This window comes from Delphinus delphis, chromosome 15 (assembly GCF_949987515.2).
Source record: "Delphinus delphis chromosome 15, mDelDel1.2, whole genome shotgun sequence".
Lineage (NCBI taxonomy): Eukaryota > Metazoa > Chordata > Mammalia > Artiodactyla > Delphinidae > Delphinus > Delphinus delphis.
Genome location: NC_082697.1, coordinates 51,063,971 through 51,084,794, shown reverse-complemented (window position 1 = coordinate 51,084,794; position 20,824 = coordinate 51,063,971). Strand labels below are relative to the sequence as shown.

The 20,824-nt window shown below is 48.1% G+C and overlaps 1 protein-coding gene and 1 non-coding gene across 3 annotated transcripts in view; one reads left to right on the top strand and one right to left on the bottom strand.

Moving 5' to 3' along the window:
- The window catches only part of PDPK1 (3-phosphoinositide dependent protein kinase 1), a 71,374-nt gene that overhangs the window by 31,240 nt on the left and 19,310 nt on the right, over positions 1 to 20,824 (bottom strand). For both annotated transcript variants that reach the window (XM_060031561.1, XM_060031562.1), the window contains exons 2-6: positions 12,639 to 12,905; positions 9,622 to 9,664; positions 9,220 to 9,357; positions 4,088 to 4,232; positions 3,103 to 3,200 (exon numbers count right to left, since the gene is read on the bottom strand). In XM_060031561.1, the coding sequence (XP_059887544.1) occupies positions 3,103 to 3,200; positions 4,088 to 4,232; positions 9,220 to 9,357; positions 9,622 to 9,664; positions 12,639 to 12,905 (691 nt within the window). The remainder of the gene's footprint in view (positions 1 to 3,102; positions 3,201 to 4,087; positions 4,233 to 9,219; positions 9,358 to 9,621; positions 9,665 to 12,638; positions 12,906 to 20,824) is intronic.
- LOC132439069 (U6 spliceosomal RNA) lies at positions 542 to 645 on the top strand. Its single transcript, XR_009522300.1, has one exon. It is a non-coding gene; the product is annotated as a U6 spliceosomal RNA (small nuclear RNA).

Below are 20,824 nucleotides of genomic sequence, written 5' to 3'. Positions count from 1 at the left end.
TGTGGTGAGTGGAGCCTCCACGCCCAACTGTACCAGAAAGGCCTGCACAACTCAAAACAGGCTTCCAGACACAAACCTCAAGTCTCAACCTCCAGGGCACCCTGAACTCCCCAAGCTTCTTGCAAAGAGGGCCACGGCCAGGCACACGGCCACAGATGAGGGGCTGACTCCATGTTATTAAGCCACCCTCAGTGTGGAAGCTCTGTGGGACCCCTGTGCAAGGTTAGAAGGTCTAAGTCCTCTGTGCCAGAAAGGCCCATCGACCCATGTGCCCACCCACCCTCACAGCACAGGGGTCACTCCCTGGACCCGACAGGCAGCAGTAAGAGAGGAATGCGGGGCTCCCCCCATCCCAGGAGCCACCCACTGGGACGGAGGTCTGTGAAGACAGACAGCCTGTCTCTCACAAGGCGGAGGGCGAAACATGCTCACTGCACAGCTAAGGAACCTGGGCCTCGCTCCCACCAACACTTCCCTTCTGGAAGCTTTAAGATGTTTTGAGGAAACCATCTCTGTACAAAAGTTTATAAAGCTAATACAAGTGCTCGCTTCGGCAGCACATATACCAAAATTGGAACAATACAGAGAAGATTAGCATGGCCCCTGCGCAATGACACGCAAGTTCATGAAGCGTTCCACATATTTTAGCTGATTCACTTTGTTATACAGCAGCAACTAACACAACAATGTAAAGCAATTATACTCCAATAAAGATGTTTAAAAAAAGCTAATGCAGGAATAAACTCTAAGATTCTAAACTATGTCAAACAGAAAATGAGAGTATGTCACCAAAATTATTCATTCACGTAATTATACATGTTTTCTACATTTCCTCTAAGGAAAAAAAAAAAAGCCAACTCAACTGTGTATATATAAGTATCGATAGTTCTGCCTGGTTTACAATGTTAAGGACTTTTTAGCCTCCTGCTTCCAGACAGATTTTAAAACTCAGGTTTATTTCACTATTTCACCAATGCATTTAAGTTCTTACATTTTTTTAATGGCTACATGACAGTAGGACTAGCCTGTGCCAAATATCAGATCTGAAGAAAATCTAAGTGAAGAAAAAAGGACCAAGCAGACTCTGAGGGGGTGACTCCCATGGCTGACTGGCAGGCGGTGGCTGGTCTCAGCGGCAAGTCACACACGAGATGCCCAGCAGCCCAGCAAGAACATTCAGGTTCTTGTTTGGTTCACCTCTGTCATGGACAATGCTTAGGTTACGAGTTATACCATGTCTATCAAAACATAATTAGCGGCCAACAAAATGTTACTATACAATAGGAATGAGTCAAATAGATCAAAGTTTGGGGCATGTCACAGGAGGACTTCCTGGGGCTTGGGAAGTGCACCTCCAGGCAGGAGTCCTGGGTGGGAAGTACAATACAAAGGTAGGCAAGCGTCGCCAGGACTAAGCCTCACTGAGAAATAAGAGCATCTGCCTTGACTGCAAGTTCTGTTTCAAACACAAAAGGGTGGTGCTTTAAGATTCTCAGAAAAGTTCCCGAATTCAAGATGCCATCTTGTGACTCAAAGAGTGTCTGTGCACAGATGAAAGCACTGACAGAATCTTGACAAGAACCCTCCGTTTGAAAACACAGGGCTGGGAAAAGGCCTGGAAAGGAAAGATCACACACCCTGCTGAAGGGAACCCATGGAAGCCCAGCCAGGCCCTTCCAGCAGCACAGAGTCAAGACTGCCCACCATGCCCGGGAGGAGCAAAACCCCAGGTGTTAGCCCCGCAGCTGCTGCGAAACAGGCCTCAGTTCAAGCCCGAGGCAGAGCAGGCCAGCGCAGCTGAACTAGAGGGCTCTTCGGAGAGGCCCAGCTCCTCCCCACCACTGCCCTGCGCTCACAGCTCCCCTTTACCACGCAAGAGCAGCTGCAGCGAACTGGATGCTTCTGTCTGAATCTTTCTTCCACCAACAAACCCTCTACCCTCCCCTAGCATGTCCATCCCCCCAGGGCTCTCCATCAAGGTCCTTCTTTGAGGGGTACCCACAAGCCCGGCAGAGAAGCACATGCCCTGGGTGGAGGTCCCTGCAGCAGCCTCCCAGGTCAGGGTAGCTCTGACAGTCACACCTGTCCGTACACCCAAGTTTCATTTTCAAGGTCACTTATTAACTCACACAGGGGCTTTGAGTTTCCCCCAACCCTCACCATAAAGGGCTTTATCTTCTCTCTACCCCAATACTTGAACACAGTTTTCAGGAGTTAAACTGCCATTTTTTATACCCTCGGAGTTTATGATTTCCATTCAACAAACACCTGAAGGACAGCAAGATGCCCCCACCCCCACCATGGCCGAGATGCCCCTGGGTAGCTAAGATACCCAGGGCTCTCTTCTGACCCAGGTGGACTGCGAGCAACTGTCACAGTACATAATCCGGCTAGGAAATACCCTAGAGGAACAGTGGTTAGAAGGGTCTGCAATGATTAACATGCACTTGACCAGCAGGAAAAAAACAGCCCCCAACTCATTCTGTGATCTTATAGAACCTCACTATAATCGGCGTGCCTGGGCCACCACCCCCGGCAGGTGCGCACAGGAGACAGGCAGACAGTCAGCACTGGGATACAAGGTCAGTCGCGCGCGTGCGTGCGTGCGTGCGTGTGTGTGTGAGTGCGCGCGCGCGCGCATACCACCCCCCCAACCCCAGAGAACCCACAGTGCCAACAGGAAGACCTGGGAGCTGACCTCACACCCCTGCATGGGAGACCAGGAACAAATGTGGCACCCCAGCATCTTCTAGGAAGATGACTAGGGAGGGTGAGCCACAGTGGGCATCTGAGGGCCTATGATAACATGCAGAAAGCGCCTGGTGACCTACTACCACTTGAGGCCAGGAGGACCAACCACAGGCAGCCTGCGAAGCCCCTCCCTGCACCCACCAGACCAGGCACACACCTGCCCAGACCCTCAGCTAAAGTTGCCCAAAGGCAGAGGCTTCCTCTGTGAAAACTCAAGCATCCATTTTATAATAACAAAGGTACTACAGACAACTGTCATTAATGATGAGCATAAGGCAATTCAACCTGTTTCTAAGAAGTTGGTTTTGATTTAAGCACTGAGCAGGGATCTACTAGAAATAAAACACACACCTTGTTTACTCTCTGGGGATAATACTTTTGCTGTTCCAAAATCTGTGATCTGGATGTGCATATCTTCATTTAACAAAATATTTTCTGGTTTCAGGTCCCTGTGAAAGCAGATTTTTTTACGTTTGAGATGAAATATTTAAAACAGTAACATTATTACAAACTCTAAATTTTGCTAAAACCCCAAATGAACTGATTAATACCTATAATCTTTACAGACTAACAACCAAGAATGCAAGTCTAAAGTTAGCACTGAACAAATATCAACTGCATATAATGAGGACAAATTACATCATTTCATAACTGCATCTACCATTTTAATAAACTTTTAATTGAAGTATAATCTATCATGCCTAACCTATAAAGCGCCTTTAAACCTTCTGTGGTATCATTACGCAATAAATGTACACCTTAAATTTGTATATACATATGTCAACTATTTCTCAATAAAACTGGGAGGGAGAAAATGGTTAAATGGTAAATTTTATCTATTTTAGGCTTTTTTCTTTTTTTTTTTTGTCTGCGCCGCGCAGCTTGGCGGGATCTTAGTTCCAACCAGGGATTGAACCCATGCCCCTTGCAGTGGAAGCTCGGAGTCCTAACCACTGGACCACCAGGGAATTACTGGTAAATTTTACGTTATGGGTATTTTACCACCAAAAAAAAAAAAAAAACAGTAAGAAAAAGAAAGCTTAAATGAACACTTTCAACTTGACTTTATCGGAAAATCATGGAAAATGATAAGTACACACAGAATCTACAACTGACAAAATAAAAGCACCAGTCAACATGGCTAAGAGAATCGTTAGTCTGGCAAAAAAGACATCTGACCAATTTCATCTGATATTAAAGGTCCACAGTCTCTCAACATCAGAGTAATGTGAACTCTTCTTAATTCTCACAATGAGGCATCCCACCCTCCATAAAAGAGACCAGAGCTGACCCCCCAGGCCTGGGGAGCAAAGCCTGTAGCCCCCTGGCTTGGTACCTGTGAATGATGCCCTTGCCATGCAAGTACTCTAGGGCAGACACCATCTCAGCTGTGTAAAATCGGGTGCATGTCTCATCGAACGAACCAATTTTCCGAATGTATTTAAGTAGTTCTCCATTTTTGGCATAACTAAGGCCAAAATCTAAACATTGGATAGTTAAGGAAGAGAGCAAAAATCTTTCTTTTAAACTGATCTTAACAGCCCAGTAGCAATTTTTTAAATTAATTAAAACTGAAGGTACCTGTGGCCTGAGACAGCTGCCCCTCTTCCAGCCAGACCCAACCGCAACCGCTGGGTCTGCAGGGAATCCCTGGCTCCAGGACAGGGTCCCAGCGTGAGTTTTTCACCAACAACAAAAGCACATGCCTCTCAGGCCAACTGCCCCTTCTGGACCCCCCATCCCCAGAAGACACCTGTGGGCTCAGTGAAGGGAAGCCGCTAGAGATGGCGGTCAGGGCCTGTGGCCCCAACGCCATCAGCACACAGCCTCCAACCTGCACCAACCGCATATGCCGTGCTCAGTCCATTCACGTAAAGATTCCTCAAATGAATGCTCCTTCCCAAGTATAAAGTGACAAGTTTTGTAAGAGAAATGCCATTAATAGATAAACTCAATCTATTTATTGGGCCCCCACTGGGGAGAGACTCGAGGAAAACAGTCATCTTTCCCTCGGACACCACTGCAGTGTGATTTGTTTTACTTCTGTTCTCCCTTTTTCGAAGAGGAGAAACTATAAATGGATCCCATATAACTGCTTCCTCCTGGAAGCACCGAACATCCACACCTCTTGATGGAAATCTACAGGTACTCTGCCACTCCCTGGCAGAGTGGCACCCAAGTCCTCACCCGCCCTGAGCATCAGCTCCGAGGGGGTAAGGGGTGACCTGTGCTCAAGGTGTCCCATCTGGCTTCTGTTTGCCAAGGCACTTGCCATCTCCCACCAAAGAAGATGCCTGAAGCTGCGGCCCAGGAGGGAAGAGACCACCAACCGAAGCTGCTCAAACCTGCCTGTGATCGAGCCCCACATGTGGCCTCCCAAGCCCTTCCAATTAGAACAACGTTTAACAGGAAGCTGAAGCCCAAAACCAACCTTACTTCTAGGGAATGCAAAGGGTCTCGGCCAGGGCCCCTTCCCTCCTCTCCTTGCTTTGATCCCTCCTCGGGGAAGGCTGGTATCCGTGGCCTCCTCACCAGCAGCCTGCAGACTCTGGCCCACCCAACCCCAAGCAGGGGCCCCGCCTGGATCTGGACCTGGACCAGCCGCAGAGCCTCCCCACTCAGGAGCACAGTCTCCCAGAAACCAGCAGCCCACGTGAGAGGCTCGGCCATGGCCACAGGGCCTCTTCTGGCTTCACAGGTTTTGCCCCTTATCTGACCACTCCCTGAGTTCCTGTTTCCGGTGTAAGGGACACTTCTAGTTCTCTGCTCGGCTGTGGCGCTAAGTGACCGACAGGTTTTGAACATGACATGTTGTAGATCATGGCTCCAAGCCCGTGTTCGCTCTGACCACACATGTTCCTCATTGCCCAGAAACACTCTTTCAGACCTCATTGGTCCATTTCACACCCTAGAACATTTCTACCTCCCTCAGCACAGCTAAGGCCCCAGGGCAGTGAGGGGAGGCTGCTCTCTCACAGGGAGCGAGTCAATTCCTGGGACGATGAGCACAGATCAGGCCTGTGGCAGAGCCTGAGAGCCTGCTGAGCCCAATGCCTGCGCTTTGCAGAGGAACCCAGCCCAGAGAGGTTAAGCAACTGACTCAAGGTCACAAAGCCAAGGAGGGACAGGACTGGAGCCCAGCTTCCTGAGGTCTAGTGTGCTGTTCCTGTCCCCAAGCTTCAAGAGACGACACACAAGGACAGGCAGGTGGGAGGTGGAGGAAGAACGCAGGTTAGCAGAGCAACAGTCTCTGAAACCCCTCAGCCTTCATCCCTGCTGGAGGGAAAGGCACCCTGGCTGGCTGGCTGTGGTGCCCAGCCCTGCATTGCACCTAAGGAGGGAGGGAGGGCTTCTCTGAGCTCAGCCCTCTCTGGGGAGCAGGAGTTGAGTCTGGTCAAACTGAACCTCCAGAGGGCAAAGAGGCTGACAGTGCCCAGGAGGTCCCTCACGGATCTATCTGCCTGTTTTCAGGCTGCTGCAGGGGTGTCACCAGCTCTGCCTCACCTGTCCTGAGAGTGTGCTTAGCCCTGTAGTCGCTGGAGGAGCTGCTCCCCTCTCTCCCCAATGTGTAAATTACAGCTAAAAGGAGGATAGTGTGCACACTGGGGCTTTTATTCAGGCAGAGTGCTTCCTTTTCTTTATCTTTCAACACACTGTATATTACAAAGGATTTCCAGTGGAGCAGAAGTCCCCAGGTCTCGCTCCTGTCAGAGGTAAGTGAGCCCCTGCAATCTCCACAGGCTTTCAAATTTGTCTTAAAATGTCAAAAGCAACAGACACCACTGGATAGAGACCTAGAGTCCCCTCCACCTGCATTACTCTGGCCAATCCCGTCTGAAATCAGACAGTGAGCTCACTCATCTAGCCTCTGAGTGCCTGATCCTACTGAACATGACCTTGGGAGAAGATGAAGTCAAGTGTGTGCGACCTGCCGGAGCCTCCCAACCAACACGACTTATTCTCCCCAGGCCCCGTAGGAAGCCCAGGCCTGGGACTCCAGGAATTCTGGCAGCCAGAGAGCCCCACAGGCTCAAAGAGAAGCACCATCACGTGGGTGCCATGGAGCACAAGAAGCAAGAGGTCTAGGTGGCCTCAGAGGTGAGATACAGAACAGATCGGTCACTGATGGCTGCTGCATGAGCAGTGACAGCAGACGGGGACATGGGGCGACGCTGAAGCCAGGTGCAGAGGCAAACACTTTAAAAGACCTAAAACAAACCAACAAGGAACCCCCCTCCCTGCCCCACATGCTCTTGGCTACTAGACCACTTTACTGCTCCCCTTTACGGTGAAACCACTGGGAAAAACCTGCTTTGTTTGCCTTTCCTTGCCTCTCTCTCTTGATTGAGCCCTCAGCCCCACCCCCAGACTGCCACTCTCAACAACACTTTGCATGGGAAGCAATCCACAGGTCAGGCCAGGGCCCAGCTACTTGACCACTTGGCACTATCTGGCAGGGCAGCCAGCACCCTCCACCAGAAACCATCTGGTCCATTGCCCCTGGGACTCTGTTCTCTCCACTCATTGGAACTCTTCCCTGCTGGGCACCCTCCGGCCCACCGACACCCCAGCCCACCCCCCACCAATCTGCACACCAACCTGACTTCTCAGGCTCTGCAGGCAGCCACCCAGTAGCCCACTCAGGCCTCAAGTAGCAAGGATCAACGGATGCATCAATTACAGGACCACTGTGCCCCCAGCTCTGAGGCCCCACCCCCAGGAGCCAGCTTGACTTACAAGAGCCTTCCCTGCAGCAGCAGCCCGAGTGAGAGCAAATGGCTACCCTGCTCCAGACCCTCCTCCTGGACTCTGTGCCACACTTAGAAGAAAATCCAAAATTCTTGCCGGGACTCCGAGGCCCAAGGAGCTGACCCCTGCCCAGCCTTTTTGTACCCCCCACACATACGCACACCTGCCCCTGCTCTGCCCAGGCCTCGGGCTGACGTCGTCTCCTCAGACCACCAAGTTAAAACAGCTGATCCAACTCTCCACCGACCAACTCCTACCTGGCCCTACTACTCTTGTTCCCTCAGTGTCTATCACACAGCCATTAATCACCTGTGTATATCTAACTCCTGCACAGAAATGCAAGCCCCATGAGGGCAGAGCCTTCACCTCATGTACCAGCATGTTCCCATCACCTGGAACTCAACCAGGACTTCTCAATAAACAAAAGGAAACATTCAGCTGACAGTTGAAGGAGCCAGAAAATGGTGTTAAAGGGGAAACAGGATCGAGCAAAGTTTTAACCCAGAAGAATATGTGTGGAGAGAGGAGAGAGGGGAAGGGAAGGGGGTTAAGATCAGGCCCCCACCCCCAGGTGGGATGGGGAAGCCAAGCTTTGCAGGTGGTGGGGTGAGGGGAAGGGGCTCTGGAGACCTAAGGGCAGGAGGAAAAGAACAGATGCACAGACTGAGGTTTACACTTGAACAAACTCTCAACTCCAGTTGGCAGTTCGACCTCCCTCGTCGAGAAGAAGCCAAGAGTAGCTGCTGGGATTGAAGACAGAGTCTCTGGGCAAACGGGGGCTGAGGGAGTCCCGGTTTGGAAGAACAACTGCAGGAGAGGGGCTGGCGGGCCTGGCTCTATGATGAATGGCCCAGAGACAAGCTGACGACACAGATATGGCCCACCCTGACTGCCACGGTGCCCTGTCTCCTTGAACCCTGAGCAAAGAAGAAAGAAAAAAGTGCTTCAGGGATTACAGGAGAAGTCAGGGAACGTGAGATGCCGTGAAATAAAACAAAGAATCAGCAGGGTGTGACGTCCCTGCAGGAGAAGCAGCTGGAGAAGCAGTGTGCACAGCCCTGGAGAGCCAGGCACTGGATGATCAGAGACATCCATAGGGGTGGGAGAGGGGGAGGCTGGAGGGCCCTGGGGAGGGGCTGTCTCTGGGAGGACAAGTCCTGGATATGGGAAGAAAGGGTTGGGCTCCTGTGGGTCACTCCCTAGACTTTCTACCTGGCAGCTGAGCCTGAGAAAGATGTTCCTTCCAACCAAACCCCACAACCCAGGGCCAAAGAGGGCAGAAAGGTGCCCACCTCCCGGGAGCCCCGGATGCCCAAGATCCTTCTTCCTCTCTCTCACTTCCCTGCTTTGAGCACTGGATTCGACACCTGACAGATACTCCAAGGATGCTGATTAAAAAGGAATGAGGGCATGCTTTTAAATAAACGTCTAGCAAGAACAGCATTAAAATAATGATCCTTTAGATATGAAGCTTACCAACAAAAAACCTCAAAAATGACTGTGATGATCTCCCTTGAAGTAATGTTCTACTTCAGTGAATGTCAGCAATCCCAGGGGGTCCCAAAGCAAAGTGATGTGAATTCGTCTGTATTTAGAATAAGCTACCCTTTTCCCTTCCAGGGAAGGGGCTACTTGTGAAAACAAAAACGGGGTCATGGTTCCAAAACGATAAGGGGTCACTGGCGTGATATCAGAAGGCTTTGACTGTTCAAAGGATACAGAGCTTTTCATCATCCTGAAATGTGAAGTAAAGTTTAACAAAGAAGGGGTGATCCAGCCGCGACATCACGTCTCTCTCTCTGGTTACATACGGGACTTTGTTCTCTTTGATAATGTGACGTTTCTCTAGAATTTTAACTTAAGAGAGAAGCAAGTTACTACAATTGGAAATGGTAAGAAAACACTAAAGACACAACTCATAAAGTAACAGATAAAAATTAAAGTTTTTCACAAAACGCACCCACCAGATTTGTGATCTCTAAGACCAACAGTGTCCTGTCCCCTGAAATCAGCACAGAAACCTCCAGGGGCTGGGCAGCCAGGTGGCCGCGTACCCAGAGGTGCGCTGTTCCTGCATCCTAGACACTGGAGCATCCTAGCTCGCTGGAGTTAGTTACTTACTAGCATATTCCCTTGAGGTTGCCAGTTCTCGGGCCAGGACAACCTGGTTTGGGAAGAAAAGGGGGAAAAAGAAGAGAAAAAAACACCCAATGTAACCAGGGCACTGAGTCTCACAAGTCACCCTGCAACCAACCACACAGGCTACCCCGCCCCCACCACGAAATTACATTTTAAATATTTTTGGTCCTGTGCTAACAAACATAGCTGAGTGTCAATGACTAAGTTAATGTGTTCTAATAGTTAAAGGAAACACATGTATCTCTCAAATGTTTCCAGAAAGTTCCTCATCAGATGCCAATAGTCCCCCCTCATGCAGTGAAATATATATTCAGGAACACCTTATGACCAGCATAACCCTCACACAAACAGTAGGAAGAAGCAGCATATAATAATATCTCCACAAGGTGGGTACTGGGAATTTCTTCAAAAACTAACTCTATGGATAGGTCCCCAGTACATGTTCATTGCAAAAGGCCACCCTGAATTTGGGCTTTTACAAATAATAGTTGCATTTCACTTGATGCCACTCTCAGATGCTGTAAATCCCATCCCTGCTACTGAGGGCACAGGAACCGTGGCCGACAGAGAGCACCTCCCTCCAGCATGCAGTCACACACACACCTGCCCCCCGCCCCCCATGCCCTCTCCACAGCACAGCCCGGTTTTACACTCTACTTCGGGGACAGAGCACCAGTGGGGCCTCACACACATTGAAAAGAACTTTCTACACGAACACACCCTGGGCACAACCTGAGTAACAACTTCCAAATGCCTGATGAGCCCAGTCTGGCAGTGAGCTGGGGTGGTCCCCACCACCGCCAGCTGGTGCAAATTCCTCTCCTGAGACACCTACAGGGAAGAGCCGAGGACCAGAGAGCAGATGAAAACCTGCTGACTCCCGGGAAATACCGGAGCCTCCGGGAAGACCTCTGGAGGCCCCTGGTTGTAAGTTATATTCCGTTAGGGAATTCTTCACCAAGTTCATCAGAAGTGACCCTGGAAAAGCACTGTATGTAGCCCTGCGGTTTTTAAGAACAAGGTCGGATTATATGTGTTCAAATGGAAAGATCTTAAAGATCTCTGTGGAGAAAGGAACCTGTGTGGATTGTTCTCAGGCGCTGGTGAGTCAAGGAGAGTGGGCTAGGGAAGGGCTGGCATTCTCTAGGTTATGTACTGATGTAATGCTAAATTTCTTCACAGCAGCATGTACTAGCTACGTAAGTAGGAAAAAGGAAGAAAAACACTGAGTGCTAATATTTAATGGAATCCTATCTGAAGGAGATATTTATGTCATCTTTCTGTTGTGTGAACTCTGCATGTTCTATGCAGTTTCCTTATGTCCCTCCACATGGCCCGGGCCAACTGCAGGGGCAGTAGACATCAGGATCACCCTCAGGTTGCCGGCGGCAGTGGACCAGGCTTCCCCCTCTCCAGCGCAGGCTCCATCACGTGAAGGTCCTACCTGGGGATCCAGCCTGGGAGCTGCCTCCCCTGGAAACCTCATTTTAGGTTGTCTCTATTTCAGGAATGGTGAGAAGGAACTGAGGGTAGCACATACAATTTGAGACCCAAGGCTGCAGGATTCCAAACAGTACCAGAAAGGAGGCTCCAGGCTCACGGCACTTTCCTGGGCACCACCCTGGCCCAGGGATGACAAGAATCTCAGCTGGGGCTTTTCTACATCAGGAATCTGTCACCCAGAACAGATGGCACCTACTTTTTTACCCATGGTGGAAACCCAGGAACACAGGGGAACTTCATAAATACATCCTCATTTTCCAGTCAATATAAATGTCCAATGAAGTACAGCTGAGAAAAGGAGAGAGAACGCTTCTTCTTTTACTGGACTCATGTAAGTAACTGTAAAGAACACCCAAGATTCTTTTCAAAATAGTTTTTTCTTTCTGCAAGGACCTGTGAGTACCAGACCTACTGGGGATTATGCTCAAAGTTGAAGGTTTTTATCATGAGGGCCCAATTCTTCCATTAACTTAAAAACTGCCAATAAAAAAATCTAAATAAAAAATGTAAAAGGAGCAAAAGTTAACACTTAAAACGATGTTGGGAACATGGGTGAGCCCCAGTATGTCATGTTCTTTGTATTTTGAATTATTTCATAAATGGAAAAAAAGAAAAGGAAAACAAATTTCACACGAGGTTTCTTCCCAAAGGCCAGGCAAGCAAGTCTCATTATTCAGGACCTGCTGGCCTGAGGAGCTGCAGCTCATGCTGGGCCCAGCTCAGAGACCACAGCGGCAAGGATCTGTCTCTTCTGAAGGCACGGCCAGGGGACAGGGGCTCTGGCCTTCCCGAGCCTGCAGCAAGCCTCTGGCCCGGCCACAGCCACATGAGGCCTCCAACTCAGCAAAGGGCAGCTCTGAACCTTCATATCTTTGCTTTAAGAGGAAAAATACCACAAGATAGGTAAAACTCTCTCAGGTAACAAAAAGAATTACCCTGAGTGTGACTTGACAGTGCTGTGATAGTAATTCTGTCCATGAAACTGAGGACACAAAAATCTGGAAGCTAGCAGATCTTGGGCTGCAACTCTAGCAAATGTCAATGGTGTACTGTTTTATATTTTAAAAATAACAGAGAAATAACAAAGGTCATTAAATGTTTCCCCAAAACTACGAAGAGATACCAACACTAATGTTTAATCTAAGGAACAGGAAAGCTTCCCAGGGTCTTGCTAACAGGACACAATGATATGAAATGTAACTTAGAATACAATCTAACTGCATTTTTTGAGAAAATTAAAAATAAGATCATGAAATGCCTTTTAAAGCTTTCCCCTACAAAATCATGAGCTAGATATTTAAACCACATGATCTGCCTGGTGGTAGCCAGCCCCAAGTCACCTTCACAACAGGAGAGGAATCCCCAAGGGCCTGAGACCCTCCTCTGGGGTAGAACACCACTGTAGTGTCTTAGTCCCCCAGCTCCAAGTCCCAAAAAAGGCCAGTACTCCCAAGGAAAACACCCTCATTCAACAAACAGCAGCAGTCTGTACTCACTGTTGAAAAAGAGCCTTCACCAAGAATTTTCCCAAATTTAAAGTCTTCTGGCCGTTTCTTCCGAGGCTGTGGTGGCGGCTGTGTGGCGTGTTGCAGCGAGTTGGCGCTTGGCCGGGATTCGGCCGTGGTGCTGTCCATGGTGGGGCCCTGCCTGCTACCACAGCTGGGAACGCCAGGGGCCGTGCTGGACTCAGTCTGGGTCCTCACCATTGATGGGGACGGGCAGGAACATAATACCACGCTGGACTGAATAGGAACGGTGTCATACTGGTGGACACAGGAAAAAAGAGGTAAGATTCAAAGTGGCTCACCCTTCCTAAATGTATGAACTAAAGTGTTGACATCATTGAAACACCACCAAGCACAGGGCAGACCATCTGATGTTCTGCCATGCAGTTCGGGCCACTGCCCTCCTCTCCCAAGTCCCTTCCCCGCTCAAATTCCACCCTGCCCTGTCCTGCGTGCCCACAGACCCCAGCACCCAGAACCTACCTGCCCTCACCCTCTCCCTCAGTTCTGTGTAAGTCTCCAACACCTCCCCCACCCCCACCCAGCCATGGCCAGCTGGCCTTCCCATCACACTGCCTGGCCTAAACATCATCTGTGGCCCTGTCCACAGAGAAAGCTGGTCCAACCCTGTGACCACGTTGTCTCCCATCCCAGAACCCTTCCCCTGCTCACCCACTCACATTTGATATAAGGCTAGACACACAGAAGGCACTCAGGGTTTGAACAGACTAGCTTAAGACTGTATCCCGGACTTCCCTGGGGGCGCAGTGGTTAAGAATCTGCCTGCCAATGCAGGGGACACGGGTTCGATCCCTGGTCCGAGAAGATCCCATATGCCACAGAGCAACTAAGCCCGTGCGCCACAACTACTGAGCCTGTGCTCTAGAGCCTGTGAGCAGCAACTACTGAGCAGGCGAGCCACAACTACGGAAGCCCACACGCCTAGAGCCCGTGCTCCACAACAAGAAAAGCCACTGCAATGACAAGCCCGCGTACCGCAACAAAGAGCAGCCCCGGCTCACCGCAACTATAGAAAGCCTACACGTGGCAACGAAGACCCAAAGCAGAAATAAACAAACAAACAAATAAATAAATAACTATACCCCACAACTAAATAGAATTTTAACCTAGCAGTCCTGGAACACAGAAGTATAACTTAATGGAAAGAAGAGCCCAAGAATTGCCAACTACATGTAAAAGTTATAGTTAACAAGAAATAAGCTGTTCAAACTGGGCCCGTGAGCCACAATCACTGAGCCTGCGCGTCTGGAGCCTGTGCTCCGCAACAAGAGAGGCCGCGATAGTGAGAGGCCCGCACACGGCGATGAAGAGTGGCCCCCGCTTGCCACAACTAGAGAAAGCCCTCGCACAGAAACGAAGACCCAACACAGCCATAAATAAATAAATTAATTAATTAAAAAAAAAGAAATAAGCTGCTCAAAAAGAAGACAGTAGTGGAATAACTGCTTAACAATTTGAAAAATAACTGATTTAGAGCCCAACTGCTCACTACACACCAAACTTACCTCTAAACAAATTAAAGAATTATGTTTTTTAGTTATTTAAACAAATTCAAAAACCTAACAAGTTTTTAAAATTTTTCAATGCAATCGCTATTAAAAGAAGCTGGCTTCCTTGCAGAAATCGACAAGATGATCCTAAACTTCATATGGAAATTCAAGGAACCCAGAATAGCCAAACAATCTCAAAAAAGAACACTGGAGGACTCACGCTACCTAATTTCCAAATTCATTACAAAGCTATAATAAGACAGTGCAGGTCTTCCCTGGTGGCACAGTGGTTAAGAATACGCCTGCCAATGCTGGGTACACGGGTTCAAGCCCTGGTCCGGGAAGATCCCACATGCCACAGAGCAACTAAGCCCGTGCACCACAACTACTGAGCCTGCATGCCACAACTACTGAAGCCCACGTGCCTAGAGCCTGTGCTCCACAACAAGAGAAGCCACCGCAATGAGAAGTCCGCACACAGCAACAAAGGGTAGCCCCTGCTTGCCACAACTAGAGAAAGGCTGTGCAGCAATGAAGACCCAACGCAGCCATAAATAGATAGATAGGTAGATAGAAAGAAAGATAGAAAGAAGACAATGAGGTATTGGCATAAGGATACACACGTGGGTGACTGGAACAGAGTCCAGGAATAAACCCGTATGTCTACGGCCAATCGATTTTTGACAAGAGTGCCAAGACCCTTCAATGGGAAAGAACAGTCTTTTCAACAAATGATGCTGGGACAACTGGATATCTACATGCAGAAGAATGAAGTTGGATGTCTTTCCCACGACAAAATTTAACTCAAATGGATCAAAGATCTACATGTAAGAAATAAAACTAGAAAACTCTCAGAAGAAAATATAGGAGTAAATCTTTATGAACTTGGCAATGGTTTCTTAGATATGAAACCAAAAGCACAGGAACAAAAGAAAAAAACAGGTCAAAGGAACTTCATCAAAATTTTAAAACTTTTGCGCTTCAAAGGCACCACCAACAAAGTGAAAGGACAACCCAATTATGGGAGAAAATATTTTCAAATCATATATCTGATAAAGGAATTGAAGGAATTGTATTCAGACTATATAAAGAACTCTTACAACTAAATTAAAAAAAAACCACACAGTTAAAAAATAGGCAACAAATCTGAATAAACATTTCTCCAAAAAAGACATACAAATGGCCAATAAGTACATGAAAAGATGCTCTACATCATTAGTTACTATGGAAATGCAAATCAAAGCCACAATGGGACTCCATTTCACACATACCAGAATGGCTAGAATCAAAAAGATAATAATAACAAGTGCTGATGGAGACAAAGAGAAATTGGAACCATCGTATTCGTGGCAGGAATGTCAAATGGTGCAACCACGTTGAAAAACATTACAACAGTTCCTCAAAAGGAAACAGGTATCACATAACCCTGCAATTCCACTCCTAGAAATGAAAACATAGGTCCACACAAATCTTGCACAAGCATGTTCATAATAGCATTATACATAACAACTAAAAGGTGGAAACAACGCAAATGACCATCAACGGATAAATGGATAAACAAAATGTAATCTAGCTATAAAATTGAATATTCAGCCATAAAAAGGAAATACTGATATATTCTAAAAAACAGATGAACACGCAAAACATTATGCTATGTGAAAAAGGCCAGACACAAAAGCCCCATACTGTATGATTCCATTTATCTGAAATGTCCAGAATAGGCAAATCTATAGAGTAAGAAAAATTAGTGGTTGTCAGAGGCTGGAGGGGAGAATGGGGAATGACTGCTAATGGGTTTGTTTTTGGAATGATGAGGATGTCCTGGAATTGGATGGGGATATACAACCTCATGAATATACTAAAAGCCACTGAAATACACTTTAAATGGGTGAATTGTATGGTATATGAATTATATCTCAATAAACTGTTATAAAAATAGCTATATCATATATGACTACATTAATTTATATATAAGATCTCATTCAAATCTGTAAATCCTAAAGACTTTTTCTAACGACGAAACACGCAAAGGATTAGGCACCAAAAAAACTCAAGTAACTAGATGGAGAGATATACCGTGTTCTTGGATTGGAAGAATCAACATTGTGAAAATGACTATACTACCCAAAGCAATCTACAGATTCAATGCAATCCTTATCAAACTACCAATGGCATTTTTCACAGAACTAGAACAAAAAATTTCACAATCTGTATGGAAACACAAAAGACGCCAAATAGCCAAAGCAATCTTGAGAAAGAAAAACGGAGTTGGAGGAATCAGGCTCCCTGACTTCAGACTATACTGCAAAGCTACAGTAATCAAGACAGTATGGTACTGGCACAAAAACAGAAATATAGATCAATGGAACAGGATAGAAAGCCCAGAGATAAACTCACGCACATGTGGTCACCTTATCTTTGATAAAGGAGGCACGAATATACAACGGAGAAAAGACAGCCTCTTCAATAAGTGGTGCTGGGAAAACTGGACAGCTACATGTAAAAGAATGAAATTAGAACACTCCCTAACACCATACACAAAAATAAACTCAAAATGGATTAAAGACCTAAATGTATGGCCAGACACCATCAAACTCTTAGAGGAAAACATAGGCAGAACACTCTATGACATAAATCACAGCAAGATCCTTTTTGACCCACCTCCTAGAGAAATGGAAATAAAAATAAACAAATGGGACCTAACGAAACTTAAAAGCTTGTGCACAGGGCTTCCCTGGTGGTGCAATGGTTGAGAGTCCGCCTACCGATGCAGGGGACACGGGTTCGTGCCCCATCTGGGAAGATACCACATGCCGCGGAGCGGCTGGGCCCGTGAGCCATGGCCGCTGAGCCTGTGCGTCTGGAGCCTGTGCTCCGCAACGAGAGAGGCCACAACAGTGAGAGGCCAGCGTACCGCAAAATTAATTAATTAATTAATTAATTAATTAAAATAGCTAAGGGACTGTGGCCATACAAAGCTCTGTTTCTTATACTGCGTATATGTTTGTTCATAAAGGATAAAAATTTTCTCTCTCTATTAAAATAGGGAAGGGAGACTTCAGAGAACTATGAAGAAGCCTGTAGAAAGTGCACCAAGAACAGGCAAGACAGGGGAGCACACAGTAACCAATGGTTTGCAGAGGGTGACAGCTCAGCCACAAGAGAAAAGTTGGAGACAGAGAAGCTCATTTTAAGATAACAAGTAAAAAACAAATCTAGACAGAACATCCTGTGACCCAAACATGATGAGCACGGAGGTGGAGAAGTGAGGCAGCAGGTGGCAAGAACAGGCAGGAGTCTGGGCAGTCCCCAAAAGACCATATAAACCTCGGCTCCACAAGGCAGGCCAGCCCCGGGAAGGCCAGCTCAGGCAGGGTCACCCCAGAAGACACACCACATGCCAGCTCCCAACCAAGGAGCCACCACCAACTCTGGAGCTGCACCACAGCTGGGAGAGGGCAAGCTTCTTTTACTTATTTGTCTGTCAAGATCATTATCACTTCAGGTAAGGTATACAAATATGAAGGAATTAACCCAAGGCATAGCATCAGTGAAATACTAGGAGAATATGACTAATTGGCTTTGTAAAAAATATCTAAGAGAATCTGACTTTTTTTTTTTTTTTTTTTTTTTTTTGCGGTACGCGGGCCTCTCACTGTTGTGGCCTCTCCCGTTGTGGAGCACAGGCTCCGGACGCGCAGGCTCAGCGGCCATGGCTCACGGGCCCAGCCGCTCTGCGGCATGTGGGATCTTCCCGGACCGGGGCACGAACTCGTGTTCCCTGCATCGGCAGGTGGACTCTCAACCACTGCACCACCAGGGAAGCCCGAGAATCTGGCTTTTTAAATGTGGCACACAGCACAAAACGTGACCAGCAGTACAGGCTCTCTAGCTGGAATGGGAGTCCAAGACACACCATTTAGTTATGGCAAACTGCTGTTTTCTTGAACGCTCTATGGGTCGCAGTAAGTCAAGTGTGCCTTATGCATTTCATAAACACTCTATCTCATGAGAGGTACCAAGGGCTGGACCAAGCTCTGTGGTCAGTCAGTACCTTAATGATTTGTCCCTATAAACAACGCATACAATCTTAACAGAAGTGTAATCAAATTCAATAACTTCCTTGGAGATTAGCTGGAACTTTCTGTCCTCGAAGGCAGTGGTAAGTGGGGAAGAGGTCACAGTCACCAGGCTGAAGCCCATCAAGAACCAAGATAGGCCTGGACTGTCCTCACCAGCCAGGCCAGCTGCACGATGACCGAGAGCTGTGCCCAGGGAGCACCAAGAACCTCACAGGGCTCCCAGACACAGCTCTGGGCCTGTGTCTGTAAGCACTCCCTGGGCCTGCAGGGTCATTCCGAGTGCAGACCCTCAGGCCCGGGACTGAGGAGCAGCAGGACTGTGTGACCCAAAGGGACACACGCCGAGAGAGGGGAAGCAGAAAGAGCCAGCACTTCACACAGCACCGTCCCAGGCACTACAGCACTGCTTCCAACAGGCCTGCTCACAGGCCCACCGGGGGCCATCGCTGCCCAACGAGATAGGGGAGGGGAGAGCACTGCCTGTCTCTGTCGTGCCCCACCCCCACCGCACCTGTCCCACCAAGTGTGGGCCTGTTTACCGACCTCATCTAAGTTCACCTGTGCGCCCAGCCTCCTGCCAAGTGAGGCTCAAGAAGACAACCGGAGATGCACAGAACAGTGGCAAATGTTGCTTTTAATTCAAAACTGACAAGTGAACTACTGAATAAAATCTCAAACATGAAGTTTTTAAATAGCAAAACGTGATGAGTTGACTCATGGACCTGGAAAAATGTAATTTTACATAGACATGCTTCTGGACCCAATGACAATTCTAGCAAAGGCGCCAACGTATGTGTCACATGAAGGTTTCTGGCACAGGCGAGGGACAACCCACTGCTTCTTCACGGAGGGCAGAAGCTCAACTCTGGGAGGGGAGGTGCTGGAAGTGACAGCCAAGAGCAGCAAGGATGAGGAGGCAGGGCCTGCAGGCAGCAGGCATCCACAGCCACGGAAAGCAAGACCTGGCGTGACAAACACCATCAAACTGGCTACTCCAGGGACAGATGACCCTGATGTCAAACACCCTGGGAAGGCCCAGCACAGTGAAGAATGCTTATCCTGGCTTCAGGAATACTTGCCGAGGAAAGGGTCTTCAGCTCCAACTTCCATAATGATAACTGAACACCCGTCCAGCCCACGGAGAGTGGTCTCCAAAGACAGTGAAAGGTAAGTCTAGTGAAACACTCGTTGACAAGTACATGTTTCTGAGAGCTTTCTTTCCTTTTCATCAAAGTAGTTTCTATGGTTATTTAAAGAAAAAAAAAAAAAAAAAAAGGTCTCCAGAACAGGTCCTCAAAGGAGAGCACTGTCCCTTAGAAAATACAGGTTTGCTCCTGACCTCAGCTGGGCCGACCCCACACACAGGTACCAACCAGGCGGCAGCCCTCAACTCGCAACTCTGCCCATTTCTGGTAGACATGCAGAAATCAACCACAAGGTGCGCTGAAAATCAACATGCTGTCTCAACAGAGCTGGACCTGCCTCCAGACCTATGACACCGAGCAGCATCTGGCTGGGCAATGACAAGGTAGGAGGTAGAAAATCGTGCTGGATAAAACCTGCTCACGTCCTCCCTGACACCCGTCCATGATAAGCGCCACGGAAGATGCCCAGGCTACCTGTATACTTCCCAGAACCTGTCACACGGTAAAGGTTGGAGCACAGGATTTTCCCACCTGTAAACATTAATGCACCTGATGCCAACTCTTACTTTTACAAGATGCCTGGCAAGTTCATCCAGCCCAAAAGCACAACTTCAATGAGAGGTATGAAGGCGGCTGATAAGCCTCTCTTTAAGGGATACATGCCACCTTATAAATTAACATAACCTAGTTATGTTTATGTTAAACATAACCTAGTTATGTTTATGTTAAACATAACAGTATAAATTAACATAAACTAGTAAGCCGTCTTTCTCTGTCATTGGTAGCTGGCTGAAACTGTCAGCATGCTCTGGACAGGTGCAGAATGTTCTGGAGCCTAAGCTAAACCACGCCCGCTTCAGTTTGGTGGGCACTGAAGTAAAAGGCTTGACTACAGTCAGAGGAGAGAAACAGAGTGTGTGCTCTGGAGACGCTGGCAGGTGGAAACATGACCCTGGGGCCAGGCTGAGAGGGGGCAGGAAGAGGATGTTGTATGTCTACACACATACACCTGCCGGCCTCACCCCCAGAGCACAACCACCATCCCCCTCCACCTCAAATGCCCAGGACTCCGCCACTGCCCCCAGGAACCTCTCCGCCCCTTCATCCCCCCACACACAGCAGGCATATTTTGCTGTTTGCCACAGCTTATAGTGCATCCCGCAGCGCAGTGCACACAGTCCCAGGAGGGTCAAGGAGAGCGCCAAGACCTTTAACTCACTAGCGCAGACAGCTCTGGAGTGACTAGATGTGGAGTGACTTCTGTTAAGTACACCCTATTCTCCAAAGCCATGCTTTTCTGTTATGTCATAAAAATACATGCACTCATTTTGCTCATCAGTGTTTCTCAAAAAAGGTAAATTAACCACATTTTTAACCCAGTTACTCAACAAACATGGCCGCTGTGCTAGCGAAGGTCCAGGGACTTCGCTGTAAGGCAG